General features: G+C 34.2%; 2 protein-coding genes across 2 annotated transcripts; both read left to right on the forward strand.

The window, feature by feature from the left end:
* Positions 1-1,563: 1,563 nt before the first annotated feature.
* Positions 1,564-8,714, forward strand: TRIADDRAFT_29585 (uncharacterized protein; the record flags this gene model as incomplete). The annotated part of the gene is made up of 22 exons (XM_002115449.1): positions 1,564-1,680; positions 4,205-4,423; positions 4,542-4,667; positions 4,751-4,813; positions 5,034-5,111; positions 5,222-5,326; positions 5,455-5,541; positions 5,648-5,725; positions 5,827-5,884; positions 6,047-6,138; positions 6,382-6,489; positions 6,606-6,662; positions 6,764-6,797; positions 6,900-6,963; positions 7,088-7,195; positions 7,275-7,401; positions 7,512-7,646; positions 7,726-7,800; positions 7,909-7,971; positions 8,082-8,194; positions 8,312-8,460; positions 8,614-8,714. The coding sequence occupies 22 exons, from the start codon at positions 1,564-1,566 to the stop codon at positions 8,712-8,714; spliced, it is 2,157 nt and encodes a 718-aa protein (XP_002115485.1).
* A 5,457-nt stretch (positions 8,715-14,171) lies between these two features.
* TRIADDRAFT_17350 (uncharacterized protein) lies at positions 14,172-15,339 on the forward strand (the record flags this gene model as incomplete). The annotated part of the gene is made up of 5 exons (XM_002115450.1): positions 14,172-14,195; positions 14,512-14,661; positions 14,773-14,876; positions 14,978-15,106; positions 15,288-15,339. Coding segments are annotated over 5 exons (459 nt in total), but the record flags the coding sequence as incomplete, so codon positions are not given.
* Between the last annotated feature and the right edge of the window lie 4,695 nt (positions 15,340-20,034).

The raw sequence follows: 20,034 nt of genomic DNA on the forward strand, positions 1-20,034 counted from the left end.
CATTCGGTCCCTTACAAATCGTTCAAAAGCAGTAAGTGCTGCATAATAATTCTGTCTGTATTACCCAGGTTTGGTACAGTACGCAATCGCTCGCATTGATCAATACAAAACACTACAGTAAACTGCAGTAGTCTATACTGTAGTATGATTTGTACGGTTCTACAGTATACTGTACTGTACTGTACATGTACAGTATAATACTCTACAGTACATTGTACTGTAAACTGTACAGTACTGTAGCATTTTCACACAACTTGACTCGGACTATGCCAAGGCATCTCGCACCATCGATGGATAGGCTGTCTTTTCTTTCCTTTTACGCAGAGTTGTTCAATGAAAAAGGAAGAAGAACAACCTATGGCTAGATCACGTTGGTATTAGCGATACCTTTGCTTTTACTTTGGGAAGTTTTCAAGACGCACACGATCCGAGTGGTAGCCGCACGGCGTGATGCGCAATCGTAGATCAGCATTGACATGAATGCCGGGGACTATCCAAGAAGAATGTCACTATTGCCTATACTTCTTATGCATGTTATAGTGACATTATTTTTGCGTGTCCATTCGGTCCCTTACAAATCGTTCAAAAGCAGTAAGTGCTGCATAATAATTCTGTCTGTATTACCCTGGTTTGGTACTGTACGCAATCGCTCGCATTGATCAATACAAAACACTACAGTAAACTGCAGTCGTCTTTTTCCACTAGTCTATAGTATGATTTGTACGGTTCTATACTGTACTGTATAGTACTGTACATTGTACTGTAAACTGTACAGTACTGTAGCATTTTCACATAACTTGACTGGGACTATGCCAAGGGCATCTCGCACCGTAGATGGATAGGCTGTCTTTTCTTTCCTTTTACGCAGAGTTGTTAAAGGAAAAAGGAAGAGCAACAACCTATGGCTAGATCACGTTGGTATTACCGGCTTCTACGCCTGTTCACAGTAATGAAAATGACGCCATTAAGGCTGAAAAAGAGTTTTGTACCCAACTCATATTGTACAGTATAAATGGTAGAGAATAAAGTGAGTCAGTACAGTTACTGTACTGTATATACAGTACTGTATACTGTATGTGTGCGCGCGATGCGTAGTCCACGGACAGGAGGATCAGACAGACCCACTGCCCGTTGCCAGGGATACCATTCTACGGCACCCATTTTAACGAAAGGCAACGATACGAAATACGATCAGTGTTGCTATAGCTTGCTCCTTGTTACTCATTAACTCATACTTTAGTAATCTTATTAAATTGTACTATTAACTTAAAATTAAAATCAAGGTCGTTTTTATTAATCCTCCGAAAGAAACGGAATTGGCCTGTTTATACGACTGCTTATGATCCCAGTGCCAAAATCATTACATTAATAGTCAACACTCGTGTAAAATTACCGATATACGCGTCTCATCGCTTGTACGCAAACAACCGGGCTACCGGTACACTAGTTTTAGTGATAGCAAACGATATACGTATTACTGTGGGTATCAGCCGTAATTTCGGATAGAACTTAGCTTTCTTGCAGCAAAACATCACAAAAAGTCTATGCAATATATTGTACAAGATGATCGTACCAATATTCACGCTTAGGTTTAATCATAAAATTTTCGCTGGTTTGACTACAGTTGGCCTCTATGATGGCAAACATCCTTGCTTAACGTGTGCTACCACAGCCGGAAAGGTAAATACGAGTAATTGCCTTATTTTGAGATAACTGCAAACACTTAATCTTGTATACAAAAAGCAATATGAAATTCGAGTAATATCGACGATATTACAATGTATGATTGCCAATGGCTAAATTATTAACAAATTTTGGATAAGGGATAGTTTTATATATGTGTAGCGATCTAGACATCAGGCAGTTGCATATAATGAAATGTATTAGTGAAGAAAGTATTCTACCTTATGCTGTGTTATGTACCTTAGTATAAAACATACACAAAGAATGAACTCAACGAGGAGATAGTTAAGCCATTTACTAGCATCGTTGTTTGCTAGTACATTTGATGTATGTATACTACATAATTAGCTGAAAAGGTTAATCTTTTAATGATAAATCTAAGTTTAATTATTGAGATACAATTCCAAGTTATTCCTTTGCTTAGACAATGCGTGATTATGGACTTGGCTGCTTTGATAAATTAACGCAGTTCATAAGCAGCTGTTTCTAAAATTAAATTCTGAGCCTATGACGAACTTCTAGCTTATGGTTAATAGATATTTTACCATTCTTGTCTCGCATGATTTGAATTTGTTTTGATCTAATGAAGCTGAATCGACTAAATACCTATGAATAAAGGCTACTCTATATTTAGCAGTATATACTATATTTTACTGTATTGCCTAAGTTGAATAAAAATCTTCGTTCAGTAAAAATGGGTAGTGGACTAAAGTATTCATTATCACGTAATGTAGTAAATCTTTATCTCTTGCTGGCTATGGCTGAAGCGGTTAGCAAGTTAAGAATGCTACTCAGTAAATGATTCTACCCCAAATTTCTCAATTTGTTATAAAACTATGATTCTGTACTTGTAATTTATCATTTTGCTGTATTGTATGTGCGAATAACTCTATTGTATATTATATCGTTTTATATACGCGTATGAATGATACTTATACGCTATCACTATATCGAAATGTGTATGGCAGAATGGCATCAGTTCATGTTCGTGACTATTGGCATCTTTATTCAAAAAACAATTCAATCTTTATCTGCTTGTGTAACACAGTTATTTATTATTATAGTTTATACTTTGCATCTAGTTGATACTCGATCTCTTAAAAGATACTATATTTGTATTCAAGCACATTATGGCTGGTTTTCAATGTTTACTCTTTCAGTTCCCGTGTTACGATTACATCTGATTTACAATAGCTAGCTTCTAAAAGTAATTGACTACTTATGGTCTGGCTATCTATATCAGTTCACATTGAGGGTACTTATTTGCTCTTTAATGGCTCCGTCCTATTGCAATAATTGTAGTAGCTATCGTAAGACTGCAACAACAGTTTATTAAATATTTCGGATAAGCTAAATAATATTATTACTCAAAGGAGAATTCTGAGATTCAATGCAAAAAAAAGCTGGAGTACAACTAGCGAATTCTTCATACTCTGGGCTTAAATTTTCAATTTTACTAATAATTTAGATCTGAATTAAGCAAACGAAATTAGATCTGAAGTTTACTGCTCACTGTCCAGCTAAATAATTGCATTATAATTTTCACTACTTATACATATTATATTTAAACGATCGAATTCTTCCGCATATGAGATCGTAAATAAAATTGCTCGCAACCAATGTACATGTTCATAGTAAGTATTTCTATGAACAGTATTATTTATAAGTATTAAAATAATACAGTACTATACGTGTAGTATAACAAAGTCAGTTTGAAACTATCAATCTATATCTAGTATACGTATCTCAGATCAATGTTGCTTTAATACCATAGTATTGCACTGTACTTTGATATATACAGTATACAGTATGTACACTTTTACAACACAGTACAGCATTATCATTACAGTAACTGCGTTGTCTACTATACTTGGGGTGCTGTGAGGTTCCGCCAGTTACGCTAACGCTACCGATATACTGTATTTTGAGAATTTTAATTTGGTAATCGTCATTCAATGCTCCCTTATATTAGTTAATAGGCAATAAATGCGTCAAATTGCTACTGTTTTTACGACACAGAATAATAGGTTATGATATTACGTCAAATTAATTGCAAATAAGAGAATATTCGTTCGCAGATAGATAACGTGTAACGTGTAATAGCCAATATCTTCTTTGGCTGTATTCGATGCAGTACTATGTAAACGCAAAAGATTACTTTACGGTAGATATTCATATTACACCTTCGTAGCGATCTAAGCTTTAATTATTCAAAGTTTTTGGCACACATCCATTTCGTTAAATAACAGACTATAAGAACGAGAAATAACCAATTTAATTTATAAAATTTTCTGTATTGAAGTTCAAAATCGATGCAGATGATTGAAATTGGTTTATTAATGATGATAAAAAATAAATTTTGATACATATGCGATAATACTTTATGCAATGTCTAGATCAAATACAATGACTAAAGAAATAGCATTCGTCTACATATTCCTATATCGGCATTATTAAAATATTTATATAATTATTTTGTAGTCGGTAGTATGCAATAACACCATAAAACTTCTTTTTTTAGATATTGGTTCATAATCCTCACGCAAGGTTCAATGAAGGTGGCCGTATAAGTGCTGGAACCGAATCGGACGTACATTTACTGAATATAGGACAACAAATAACCGCTTTAACTGCTGGTGCTTTGAATTCGAATGTAAATAAAGACTTCTTAGTTGCTGGGACACAAACGAGCATTCTAGCCTATGATGTTGATCAAAATGCAGATTTATTCTACAAGGATGTATGTTAAATAACGATTAATACAGTAGCTAGCATGGCCAGATACTTATCGAGTTAATATGATTATGATGAAAAACTTTAGGTAATAAATAGCATCGTTGGCTATATTTATATTTCAGGTTGCAGATGGAGTAAACGTTGCTGTTGTAGGTCAATTAGGCCAAATTGATTGTCCAATAGCAGTTGTGGGTGGTAACTGTTCTATACAAGGATTCGACTACGAGGGCAATGATTTATTTTGGACAGTAAGTAGAAGTTATTAGCTTTAAATGGATGAAATTAATCCTATTATTATACTGAACGGCAATTGAACCGTGAACTATTTCAGGTTACAGGAGATAACGTTCGAGCAATGGCGTTATGCGACTTCACGCGAGATAATGAGCAAGAGGTATAGTGTAGCATATGCTCTACATCCACCATCGTCTTTAACAGTCTTAATTGTTGTAAACGGGGTGTTATTTTATAATAGATATCTAATAATTATTTTTCTTGTTGAGTTAGTATTCATGTACCTCATACTTTCCTTCACAATAGACTATAGCATTTGTAAGGCGACAAGATGATCGTAAATTAATACATTTCTTCTCATTTGATTTCTCCTAATACAGTTAATAGTTGGCTCCGATGACTACGATATACGTGTATTCAAGAAGGACGAATTAGTTTCAGAAATGACAGAAACAGAAGTGCGAAATACTTAATAAGTTTATTATATTATCATTATAATTATGTTTTAATGAAATTTTCCGTACAATGTGCCAATTTGTCTCTACGTTTTAATGTTTACTTTACCTAGGCTGTGACATGTCTTTGCCCTATGTCAGGTAGTAAATTTGGATATTCTCTAGCTAATGGTACTGTTGGTGTTTATGACAAAACAACACGATACTGGAGGATTAAAGTAAGTTGATAATTAGCCTATTACATATTAATTTCTACAGAATACGCAAAAATCAGCTCTAACCTCGCAACTGTAGTAGTAGCATAATTTTTCAATTTTTTATTGATTACACTATATTGGTCTTATAGTCTAAGAATCAGGTAGTATCAATATTTAACTACGATCTTGATGGTGATGGTGTTGTCGAGCTGATAACTGGATGGTCGAACGGAAAGGTAATCAAATTTCCTTCTTTTACTTTTAATTCTACGATCGTGAAGGTAAGTAGCTTTACTTTAAAGATTTCAGCTAACGAATCATTGCCATTTTATGCTAAAATAGGTTGATGCTCGCAATGATAGAACTGGAGAAGTTATGTTTAAAGATAATTTTCCAAGTTCGATTGCTGGAATTATAAAGGTATAACAGTACATGGATAGTTTTATAATTTCCAAGAGACAAAGCTAATCTCGTTTATTAACAGTATATGTTATATTGCTAAAAGTTCAATTTCTTATCAGGCTGATTACCGAATGGATGGGCAGCAAGAACTTATATGTTGTTCTATTAACGGAGAAGGTAAATTTAGTAATTTGTTCATAATCTAAATATTAATTGAATTGATAAAAGTAGGCATTATATGCAGCTCTATACATTAATTATACTTGATATTAAAGGCTTAGTAGTAAGACTTTTTCAATCAATATTCATGTAGTACTTACTTTAATTTATTTCTTTAAGTTCGAGGTTATTTACCTATGGAACAATCAGGTGGCACTACAGCTCCGACAACAGAAAAGGACGTATTTAGGGAGCTGAGCCTTAAAAAACAGGTCATAAATTTAGAATTAACTTACTACTGCATATATCAAATTATTAAAGTATCTAAATATTTTTGCAAAATCTTGTAACAAAAGTTAATGCTATATTGTGCACTATTGAAGATTACGTTTGTAATAAATGATAAATAGCAAAGTAGTTAAATTATATTTAAATTTTTGTCCATAGATACTTACATATATAGATAGCAAGTAATTTCCATTGCTCGATCTAACGTAAAATTTATTTGGTAACAGAATCTGTTAACTGAACTAAAAAATTATGAAAAAAATGTGAAAGCGCATAAGTTGCCTGTAGGACTAGAAAAGAGCGAGATTGATGGAACTCCAGTGGGATTAATACCAGTTCAGTAGCCTATTGATTTCTACTGATACATTATCGCGTATTACATTGATTAGGTTGAATAAACTTCAGTTACCTAAGCATCCAATTTCATGACATCTTTTACGCCATATTATAGGCTAACACGCAGCTGCTTGTAACCCTTGATGTTAGTCCTGGCGATGCAAATATACAGGTTGAGATAGTTACTTTCCTGATTTCCTAAATTGAGAAAATTTATTTGAGTGTTCTCAAGATAACTATATTTTAATAACCGTATTTAATTCGCATTTCTAGCCTCACATCGTTCTTCACATATCTACCAGCAATGGTTAGCGTTTCATAATAATTACAATGGCTTTATGTACTTTTACTGTATTAGTTCATTTTATTCGCGTTATAACATTACTAAGAGTACCATTATTTTTTTTAGATACTATCCTTCGAGCAATTATTATATTTGCTGAAGGAATATTTAAAGGCGAAAGTCATGTAGTGTAAGCTTTGATAAATATCTAGAGATTTGTGACAAGTACAACAAGAATCGCAAATTACAGTATAGTTATGAACGAGCTATTGCAGTTTTAATATGGACATTTTATCCATTTATTTCTTCATTAGCCATCCGAGTCCTCAAAATGTAAGCAATAAGTTAGATGTTCGAATATTTCCACAAAAAGATGGCGTTGTAGATTTGCATATAAAGGCTCTAGTCGGTTACAAATCAAGGTATACGAAATGGTTTAATGAACTGTCATCAAATACAGTTCGCTAACTCTATTCTGCAATTTAATATGCTATTGTCTAGCGTTCAATTTCATACATTTGAAATGACACGCCAAATTCCAAGATTTACCTTATATATCGTGGCTCCTGATGATACACCGGAACCCAAATCATCCGTGGTTTTTCATATCACCGAAAGAATAAATAGGGTAAGGAAGTTATGCAATGTATTTCAGTGCTGTCATCGCTTTACTATCTGTGGTCGAGGTTAAAAATGAGTGTTTATTCTGATTGTAAAATATCATTGACTTGGCTCTAGGTTGTTATGTGGATAAATCAAAACTTTTTATTACAAAAGGAAATTGAAGCTGAGGATGAGCTTAATGTTAAATTGATATGTTTACGAGAAAATACTCCCTTGTTTGTGAATATGGAACCAAATCAAAATGGCAAAGTAGAATATATTATTGCTTCCCTAACTTTATGCATAATAATATTAAAGTACTACAATCCTACTCCTTTATTTTTTTAAGATTACTATCAAAACAGATAATATGGATCTTGCTGGTGACATAATCCAGGGATTAACAACTTTTTTAGGGATCGAGGTTGGAAAAAATTAATTTAAATTGATATTAAAATATCTTTGTAGCTGATATCAATCTAATATATGTGATATATTCGAGTATGTATGAAATTATCCTTTTCATTATAAGGACCTGCAAGTTACGGCAGATTTTCCAGATTACTTAGGATACCTACGAAGTGTCCTTGAAAAGGTAATCTTGTTGTATATGTCGTTATGTGGTATTTCTAATTTTGTGTTATTAGGAGTATGGTTGAAACAAAGTATTACTTCATAATTACTACATTATACTATAATAACTAGGTTGATGAATATCACTCGACAAGTGAGAAGCTTACTGCAGAAATGGCTGATCATTCAAATCTCATTCGAAGTTTAATAGTTAGAGCCGAAGATGCTCGTATAATGGGCGATATGTACGTACTATAGTAATTTCAAAAATCTTGTAGATGGTTCCCTAAGCTAATTCATTACTAAAAGGCTGTAAAATTCTGAATACTGAGATCAATTTATCCAATGCCATCCCTACTTAGGCTGAACATGAAAAGAGGCTACATGGAACTAAATACCGTCAATCGCGATCTGATAAGCCAATATAGCATTCGATGTAATAATCATACGGAGCTGTTATCTAATTTAAAGATTGTTAATCAAACTATACAGAAAGCGGGAAGGCTAAGAGGTAATATTGCTGCAGTGGAATGATTTAGTGAACAATTATAATTAGTAGTGTTTATCAAGTATGCCTTGTTTGTGGAAGTATACGCGTATTACTTGTTACGATATCATTCAAAAGCGCGACAGTAATTTTCTACTATTATCTTCTCTTACAAAGTTGGCAAATCTAAAACCCAAGTCATAGCAGCATGCAGAGCCGCAATTAAATCCAATAATATTAGCAGCCTGTTCAAGATTATTAAAGCTGGTTCATCGTAGTTATGTGGGGTGTTGAATAACTCTAATTTGAAAGACAAGCGTACCATTTGTAGGCAGATCCTGTACTAGTATATTTGACTCACATCCTGCATAAGATTCGACCATGAAAGTCGTAGACTAATTCGCTTTGCTATTCGATTAAGACAGATTGTACAATCCTAACGGTGATTGTCTTGATTTACGGTCAATTTACTAATTTAGACTTGATTTTGATGCATGCAATCTTATGCATTTGGATATATGCGGTGCGAACATGTGTTTTACGTCTTCCAATGTCGTTCTGATAGTTCATGGTGTTCGTCTCTACTCAAATGGTAATTCCTGTGTAGTTGTTTTCAATAACTTTTTCTTTTTTCTATGCTAACTATAACTGTACATGCTTCAGATTTACGCAGTTGAGTTTCGGTTATTTTAACCACGCTGATTCATTCGTATAATCTGACATTACAGTATACTGTATAGCATAATGATAATAATAATTATTAATACGATATCACTACTTGAGCAAATTTGACCACGAAAGCTACAGCCATAGGCTATCGAAGTATACTATATCTGTTTAGGCGCTTTTAGCAGTCTATGCTTGTAGTATTCGATTTCTATTACGTATGCGTACTTTATCATTATAGACTATAATTGCATCCGTAATTTCTATCTGCAATGTATAAAACTACTATCCAAAGTATCCGTACTGACTGTGAGTTAGAATTATCGACATTTTTAAAGGTTCTATTGTAAAATACATGTACCGTGTACGCGTATGCGTACAGTTATTGAGTGAATTAACAATAATTATGAATAAATCATAATATCATGTGCATTCGAAATACTTTATACAATCTTCAAGATGAGGTAATAACGCTGTCGTGGACGACTGTAAAGTCGTGATAGAGTAAATTAATAATAGTTATGAAAACAGTCAGTCAAGATATCGTGTGCATTCGATATACTTTATACAATCTTCAATTTCATGGAGGCAAAAGGATATGAGATGAGATAATAACGTTGTCGTGGACGACTGTAAAATCACTATTGAGTGAATTAGTAATAGTTATGAAAACAGTCAGTCAAGATATCGTGTGCATTCGAAATACTTTATACAATCTTCAATTTCATGGAGGCAAAAAGGATAAGATGGGGGGGGGGGGGGTAACAACGCTTCTGTAAGTGTACATTATGTACCGTACATTGAGTGTACTGTACAGTGTACAGCGCGATTAACTTCGGTGGCACTAAGGAAAGTAAACTGTGTAGGCAAAATCAAGCCCAAAGTAGATAAAAATCTTATAGATATCGATTTTGAACAGGAGTGTTGACAAATTGCAACTTTTAATTTTCGACGCCATCTTGCCATCGAAGTTAATTCATGGCGTTGTTGTACAATGTACAGTACTGAGCAGTACAGTACACTGAGTATAGTGAACACTGTGAGTACTGTACTGTAGTCAGTGTACAGTACGTACTGTACTGTACTGTAGATAGAATTTTACAATGTACAGTACAGTACAGTACAGTACTGAGCAGTACAGTACTGTACACTGAGTACAGTACAGTACTGTACAGTACTGTATAGTGAACACTGTGACGACAGTACAGTACTGTATACTGTACTATACACTGTACTGTACTGTACAGTGTACAGTACTGTACTAGCGGACAGTGTAGTCAGTGTACAGTACGTACTGTAGATAGAACTTTACAATGTACAGTACTGAGCAGTACAGTACACTGAGTATAGCGAACACTGTGACGACAGTACAGTATACAGTACGCTGTACTGTACTGTACTAGCGGACAGTGTAGTCAGTGTACAGTACGTACTGTAGATAAAACTTTACAATCAGATGTTTAAAATACGCGCCCACCAATCAGAGAAGATCACTGAAAGCGAACTACCAATAACAATGAAGCTCGTTTGGCGGTATTTTTAAGTGGGATAACGGCCAAATCTGTCAATGAAAAAAAATTTGCACGCCAATTCAGAAAAATAAGAGGTTGTAGTCGCTTCGTTTTGTTGCTATGGCGGAATCGGAGTCAAGACGAAAATATCAACACCAAACAGTTGGCATTCTTCTGACATTCATTTAGCCAAAGTTCTATAGAGTCTGTCTATGGTGTATGCCGTAATCAACAGTTTAATACTTGTATTTATTGTCGATATTAGTACTGTATCAATGAAAGTTGAGGAAAATTGACGCAGTAAAGTTGGAAAGCTCGGTTATTGAATCGCTGCGTTTTTACTGTATAGTTATGATTACAGGCAATGATTTAAGAGGAAAAAAAAATGAAGGATACAGTACCCTGAGCTTTGTCTCTATTCGTATTCAATGATTATTCTCCAATGCTCACTGCTTATATAAAATAAAATTAAAATGGAGCAGGATGATTAGACATGCCATTTTCATATTTTGATACTCATTGAAACGAGATAGTCCAAACTCCCACCATGTACTTTATCGAAATAGTCAAATACTGTACAGTAGTATGCCTGGAATTATTTTTCTGACGTTTAGTAATAGAAGGTAAAGAGAGATGGCATAAAATGGAGCTGATCGTTTAGCTAAGTAAAAGTAATTTATCAAAAGCTACTAAAAAAAATGTTATTCTGGCATTTTTTTACTCGCTCCTAGTATCCATTTATTAACTACAAGCCCCTGCTACAATACTGTACAGTAATTTTGCGCTTTGAAGAAATGCTGCAGTCAAGCTGTTGCCTATTGCTTCAGTGTTTTCAACACTTTGAGCAAGTCAATCTGCGTCACATGAGTGTGCATGAGTGGAACGCGCTGACGTGCTCATCTATTGTCCGATACGAGTGTACGTACGACGGTACAACGTACGCGCTTGAGCTGACGCTAGGCCTACTGTCTTGTGGTCATTACACACCATCGCACCAGTGGTTCCCCTCCATTTTCTCTTGGCTCTCTTACTACCTGGTGTGCTCGACGCGGTACGCGCCATTTTCACTACACTGTAGTCATTTCTCTATCAATTTGAGACATCGATTGCGTCTAAGAACTTTTTGCTTGCCTCTTGCGTAATCTTCTCTTCCTACACTGGACTTCCTTTGAATAATTTGCATTTACTTTATTCCTACTTATCCTAGTTAATCTCTTTGCTATGGATACTCTTCATTCCCTTGGGTAAGTTGAAAGTCAATCATGACCTAATCTTGTCTCTCTCTATTTTTTTTTTCCAATTCAAAAATCCCATTTTTCACTGTCTCTCCATCGACTCAGTAAGCTCCTTGAGATAGCATGCATAATGCGTTGTAGTAGCTCAGTGAAAAAATGGCGTTTTGAAATTGGAACATAGACAATGTTATTTCTAATGATTGCGCCTATTTTACCCACATCATATTGTTAAACTGCAACTTGTTAGTGTCAAAAAGAATAGTCTATTTCTTCTTCTTTCCTTGACTTGACTTTTCATGGTCAAGGATGTTCTTTCAATCAAGGTGTGACTAATTGGACAGGGATCAAACAATTTTATTCCACTCCTTGTCTTTCACTAGCTTACACATTGTGGGTGCTCTATGGTATAGCAATGCTCTTTCCTTCAAAGCGAAATTAAAATGCTCTTACATTTTTATTCGCTCCTTGACATTCAGTGATGTATTTGTTAAAAATGACGAGTTGATGAATAAACAGCGAGCGGACTAACAACCAAGTTAGTTCATAGCTCATACCGTGATAAGTCAGTGTCAACATATTCACCCGCTGTAGAAATTTTTGAGTTATCGTATCCTTTACCCTGCCTTGCAAAGAGTAAAACTGATTCGATCATTTCATTGGCAGCAATTTAGTCCTGAAATTGAACATGTCATCATTCAACACATTACTGATGCAGTGATCAGTATTTTCTTCCATCCGGTTCTTTAAACACATTATTATTGGAAGTTTTATTTATTTCATGACCGGTACTGCAGCTCAGACCATGGACGAGTTTCTGAAATTGACCATGTGATCATCAACATAGTATAGGGTTGTCACTATTTTCTTCCATCTTATTCCATTCCATTACTATGGATCAATTTACAGCATTTCATTGATGACGATGATGTGGTCATCAGCCTTTCCTCCCATCTAGCCATCTTTCTCATGCTAGAGATGATCAGTTTATTTTCTTCCTAGTATTTCCTCTCATACAGGGCTATAGTTATTCCTAAAATTGATCACTTGATCATCTTTTAATGGACGTAGTAGTTATGGCAGGGATTTTCTAAAAATCGAAAAAGAAATCTTAGAATTTGATTTTTCAAAGTCCTTGAGAGTATTCACAGAATCTACACTATCGATTTCATATGAAGGCCATGCGGTGGGAGCACTCTATTTTGGATAATTCCGATCTTATTTGATATTCATAATGACTGATCTTTACTCATCATTCACTCTTCATGCAACCATCCAAGATTTTTACCATGCTTATGTAGCGAAATGTTGACCTGTAGTTTGCTCAATTTTAATCCTACTCCATAGTACGGTTGCGGGTCATCTCTGAAACTTTCTGATGTTGCTAAATAAAAATAGATCGCCATGTTAATAGTGTGCTAGAAGAAAATGCGATAGTTATTTTAGAATGAGCACAATCCCTTGTAGTTTTTGACATTTGGTTCGCACTTGAATTCTCATTTTGTTGATCAACTGACAAAGTGTTAAAATTACTAATTTTGTGGAGTTGTTTGCACCGACTATGCACCGCCAATTCTTGATGATATTTCCCAATGATTTTATAATTATGCAACCGCTCCTGCAAAATGCTTACCATGATTTTTGTTACACTAGTTTGCTGACAAGCATACTCTTCGACATATAATATAGTCAATATCAATATTTTATGACAATGTCTGTGCTTGCCCAGAATTTACGTATCTGAAGGATGTATAATTGCCAACTAATTTCCCTTGATATGATAGTAATAGATATGATTTGCGTAAATCATTAAATAGAACTTTCTTAGATACAGCTCTATTAACGTTTCTAATAATACTCTGCAGAAATTTCGATCGGAAAATGACTGTAGAATTGGAATCGAAGACGATAAACAAAAGTTGATGCTGATATGTTTACCTTGCGAGCATAAATGTGTATTGAACAGCTTTCTCAATATAATATAGCGCAGTCGATCTACCTCGCCATTAGCCTTATCGCTTGTCCTGTATACTGTACGATGCTACGTTGATCACCATTTTTGATCACGTATAACACAGTTACATGAAAAGATAATTATAATAATTGTTATCTACATTCTTATACGCGTATCGATAGTGCAACAGTATACGAATACGTCATTAAATCTTTCTTTACTGTATGTACCAAAGCCAATACTAACGCCATTTTGGGGGTTTTTATCATGTTTAGAAGTAGCTGTGGCAGTGGAGACGAAGATGATGACGATGGCACGTTTAATTCGTCTGCTTCATTACCCGATGACTCGTGTCGCAAGAAGTGCAAGAATAAGACGCGATGGACTAAAGAAGAAGTAAGTCCGCCTTATGTATTAAATTAATTATACTTAAATAAAGTATACTAATAGAGTTGATTACTAATACAGAATTGTAACTTGGAGTCAGCTTGTATCTCGATATCATAGAGGGAAACAGATACATGCTGCATAACGATTGTTTGCTTACTCGTATTCCATCTTGATCATATGCATTCTTATTCGTATTTATTTTTAAGAATTCTGGTTTGTTTCACCAATGACAACAAATTTATAGATTCTGTAACGTAATCAGCTTTCAATCGTATTTTTGCTTCCATAAATGTCACTCTAAATTATAATACTAATGCTAAAGGATGAAAAGTTGAAACGATACGTTCACGTACATAAAGACAATTGGCGATCTGTGGCTGATAATTTTACTGATAGATCGGAATTGCAATGTCAGCATCGCTGGCAAAAAGTTCTTAATCCTGAACTTATTAAAGGACCATGGACGAAGGAAGTAAGCATACGCTCGTATATATTACTTGCAGCAAGTTTAAGAATATTGATAATAATTTTGTAAACTGCTACAGTGACATACTATAGTAACTCACTTTCATACTCTCATTAGGAAGACGAAAAGATCGTACAACTTGTACATCAGTATGGTCCTAAACGTTGGTCGTTAATAGCAGAAAAGTTGCAGGGAAGAATTGGAAAGCAATGTCGAGAAAGGTATATTTACTAGAGATAGGATCATCGCCGACATACCATTTCTATACTATTATGGTGCATATAGGTTGTAACGATGTCTTATGCTATACATATATTACTAGATGGCACAATCACCTTAATCCTGACATAAAGAAATCGGCTTGGACTCAAGAAGAAGATCAAATTATATACGAATCGCATAAAAAGTTAGGAAATCGTTGGGCAGAAATTGCAAAATTACTCCCTGGAAGGTTAAAAATTATGTTAAAATTAGTTTTGAGATTAGCGCCAATAAAACATCATGCACTATAATCGTATATACGTATACGAGTACTGTATATGATGGACACAATTCTTATAGTTTTTTTTTTTTATGATGGGTATGGAAATTTATTACTGATCAATTCATTCGGCTTCGTGTACAACTTTTAGAACTGATAATGCTATCAAGAATCACTGGAATTCGTCGATGAAAAGAAAGATCCATGTATACGAACAGAGATCAAGAGATGCACTAATACGCCGTCACGGTAGCCAGAGAAATTCTAATCGAACCCATATTGTGAGTAAAATACAGCACAGTACTGTATACTGTACATCGTAATTTTTGTGTCTTGCTTTGAAAGCAATACTTGATAGCAATCGTCTAAGTTTATACTGGCCAATGCCGTGTGATGTTGATGACAATGGCTTCGAATTTTAAAAAATTGTTGCTAAATTATATGTACATTATATACAGTATTAATGAATTGATATTTCCGTCTATCTGCCCATGTATATGTGAATATCTACTATTGCTTATGTGGTATATAGTTTGACACATCGATGCAATCAACTGCTGAACAACAGAAACATTATCGAAAAGGTTACATTGATAGTATTCCATTTATAAAGTTATTTATACATAGTATGAGACTAATTCCTTTCGAAATTTTATTTCTTGATTGTAGAAATGAGTAAACCTTACAAAAAAGTTACGATAATCGGAAATGGTCCTGATAAAGAAAATACAAGTCAAATTTATAACGTACAGACTGTGAGTAATAATTCGTCATCCAGCAATAAACAGCCGCACCCATTACAACCGATTGGTAGTGTAACTCCTGTTAGACCTTCACAGCAACTTGTTGGCGAAGAAAATGTTGATTTAGCAGATATGTTGTCTCCTTTTAAAGGTATAAATTTTATCCACTTCAAACATTTCATTGTCTGTGAAACATGTATTGCGATGATGACCTGACTATTTAATGGACTAAAAATTTTATCGTCTAATGATGATATTAACAGGCCTACCGTCAGACCTTCATAATGAAGTTTTATTTGATATTGATGCTTCTGGATGGGATATTAATGCTTTCGATTGCTTTGGCGTAAGCACGCCTTATTCGTCTGAAAAGAGAAAACTATCAAAAAGGAAAGCATCCCCTTTTAATATGGCGAAGTTGAATTCCCCTGGTGCTACGGGTTGGTATAATAAGAATTAAGACATAATCTACTGCCATGATTTGTATTAAAATACTAGCTTTCGTAAATATTATTTTCTTGCTTATTTAGAATTTAGATTTAACGGACATTTACTAGCAGGCCTTCAAAGTCCACCTGGGTAACGTATTTTCCAATTATAAGATCTGTTCGTCATCTGTAATCGTTTTCGTGATTTATTAACAGATTGACTATGTCTAGGCTCATCCCAATGTCATCACCGGTAATATCACGATTTACGACACCTCGAATTTTACGAAGAGCGAAGAGAAAGAAGCATGTATCCGTACTATCACAGTCTTATCCTAATAAAAAAAGTGAATACTTCTCAATAGAGTAGTAGCAATGCATTACAACTCGAATTTTATTTTTTACTGACCAAGTTGACTTTATTCATATACTATACTGAGGTGATAATTGTTAGCTATATTGTCGAATTCGGTTAACATATTGATATCAATATTGTATCAACCTTAACGTCACTTACAGCGATCAGCTCTCTCAGACAGGACAAACCTATCTCTGGAACAAAATTCATCCATTATTAGTGCTAAAGGAAGGAATGATATTTCATTTGCGACGCCTCTTAAGAGTACTCCGATAAAGTCTTTGCCCTTTTCTCCGTCACAATTTTTAAACAGCCCAGATACGTTATCAAAAAATTATGATAGCCATGCGTTGGATTCTTCTGCAGGTATTAATAATAATAATGAACAAGATTAGTATTACTGTACTGTATTATGAACAACTTATTGATATAAAATAAAGTATGATATTGTCAGTAGAGTACTAAGTCTGTATAAAAACAATTCTTTTTTATAGTTTTTCTGAATGCTTCCACTCCGGTAAATTCCTCCCAGCTAAGTGGTATTGAGTATACTGATACTAGAGATGGCAGACTAGAAACGCCAGTTCTAATAAAATCACTGCTTGATGCTGCGCCTCGGACGCCAACTCCTTTCAAGACTTCATTTCGTCAGCTGGAACAGCAAGGGGGCAAAGTTGAGAAATTGGTAATCATCAATTTCGCTATAAATAATTTGGAGTGACTTTAAATATGAATTGATCAGTGTATCTTTGCCAACATTTTCAGACCCCTGGCAATGGTAGCTTTATTGATGATTTTAATGACTTGATCTTAAATGATGCCTCAGCTGCATTTGCTATGGATTCTCCGTTAATAACGAGCAAAAAAACACGCAGTGTTAGAAAGTTGATAAGAACTCCTGGAAATGATAATATGTGTAAGAAATTTGACAAAGCCCTATGCGTCAGGTTATTCAAATCTCCTCCAAAGCAAGAATCAAAATCGCGTACAAGCAATAAGAACTCAGCAACATCCAGTCAGCTAGAGGATTTGGTAAAATTTCATGTTCCTAGGCACTACTAGATGTCGGATCTTATAATTACTTTGATACCTGCATGGATTCTAAGATATTTAGCATGCCCATCGGCTTAGCTATTATTCATTATTTTAAGTTTTTTTTACTTTTAATATCCACGTGTTGTTCTACTGCAAATTGATTGATGGAAGGACTCACAATAATTGTATAATAGGACGAGATTATTGATTTCTCATTGATAACACAAGATCGAAATTCAAACGCAAACGAAGCCAATACTAGTTCATCCTCAAGCTTTATAATACCAGGCTTGTCACAGACGGTAAGTATAGTATTGTATGTATTTTATTGTGGTAACTGAGGTATTCTGATAAACAGGAATAGAGAGATGATCATCTTTGATTTATCTGTAGAAATCCCAAGACGGATGTAACTTTGTTAAAGGTAAAATGCAACAAGAAACGCCAATAAAGCCGTGTGGAAAGGTAATGTCTTTTTTGTTTCTTGCTAGCTACCAGTAAGTAAGCGTTGTTATAAGTCTAATTGATTGCGCCTGTATTTTATACGAACAGATGAATGCTTTGCCTAGTATTGCTTGGGAGGCTGTCGTATACGGACAAACTCCAGATCAGAAATTGATTACGGAACAAGCTAAGCAGTTTTTACAGGAAAATTGTAAACCAAGATCCCTTCGTTTATAATCGTTAGACTGCACCTTGCGTTCGTTAGCCATCCATATCACAACTGAACGTTAAAACACATAATTTAAAATATGAATTCATTTTATATGACTTTAGAATGATGTAGTATGTGGACGGATATGGTAAAATTTGTGTCCATTTTTACATGACCATTAATACTTTGTTGTATATACTATCTCTTTGCCTTACTTTAGATGCAGACTATCTACTCTTATCGCTATGTATTTTTTGCAAGACTATTTTAAAGCTCATAAAATGTTAGTTTTCATTTACTTTTAGCTCTGAGACAATTACACTATATTACCCTGTTACCAAGAAATTAATGTTGTTATCAGCGCAGTTACTTGTGTATTAGTATATGAATTGCGTTTACGGTGCTAGTGCAGGTGTAAAAAATACTTTTAGTTATAACTGCTAGTGAAACTAATCTGGATATCGTTGAACGTTTCGTTGATGAAAACTTTGGTTAGATTTAGTTTAGAAATACGTTATGCATTGTATGGCGTATTTCATTATGCATATATATTATGGATTTACTCTAAAGCGACTGCAATAGCCACAAGTACATAATGTAAAACTGTATTGGATACTAAGAAATATGAAAGTATTTATAATTGACCGTCAAGTACCATACGTATTTGCATGTTGTAAATAATCTTGTAAATATATATTTTGTTATGCAATGACGTTATTCATTTAAAATTTTTGTTCAATGTTATGCACACTAAGTTGAATAGGTATTCTTGTTGAAGTATTGATAATATTGATTATAGATAAGAATAAAATTACCTTGCTACAATTTGTGCCAATTGAATGAAGACGTTAGAGATTATTTGCCTTGTAGTTGAAATTGAAAAATGATACTATTGTAGGACTTTGTACAGTAGAAAAAGGCTACGATGCAGCATAGTCTTTTTATTGTTACTCTAGTAAGCTAGATGAAAGTGAAGGGAGGCAAAAGTTTAATTTATCCTAACGTTGAAATTTGAAATTGATATCGGAAGAGTGTTGTAGACAAAAGGTTACGATGCAGCATAGTCTTTTTATTGTTACTCTAGTAAACTAGATGAAAGTGAAGGGAGGCAAATGAAATATTTCATTGGGTAAATTTATATTGGTCGTCCTGATTTTAATTTTCCAATTAGTCATATTACGCTATTCAATCTAATTTATTGAATTGTCATGGACAGTGGGAGTGTACACCTTTATATCATTTTACGTGCATTAATAATCGTCATTTCATACATGTGCAGCGCTCGTCTTGTTAATTTAATTATAATCATCACACCATAAAAGTTACAATAAGTGTTTCTTTTGAATTCACAAGTCGATTATCGAGAACAAACATGCAACTTTGAAATAAATAAATAACAGGAACTACTCAAAAAATTCTCTTAGTAGTCCGTGGAAGTAATATGTTGGACTACATCTTACGTGGTGTACTAACTCGCTAAAAGGACAAATTGTTGGTAAATTATTGGTTTCGTTGTTATTATACTGATAAGTCCATTAGCAACAAGAGACATTTGTGAGTGTAGATATTGCATTTCCCGTCGTTGATATTAATGCTGCATTCGTTCGTTCTAGCGTAGTTTGTTTGATGTATAGTATATGTCCATAACTTACATGCGTCTATATACACGTATACACTGT

This window comes from Trichoplax adhaerens, genomic scaffold, assembly GCF_000150275.1.
Source record: "Trichoplax adhaerens TRIADscaffold_11 genomic scaffold, whole genome shotgun sequence".
NCBI classification, from domain to species: Eukaryota; Metazoa; Placozoa; class Uniplacotomia; order Trichoplacea; family Trichoplacidae; genus Trichoplax; species Trichoplax adhaerens.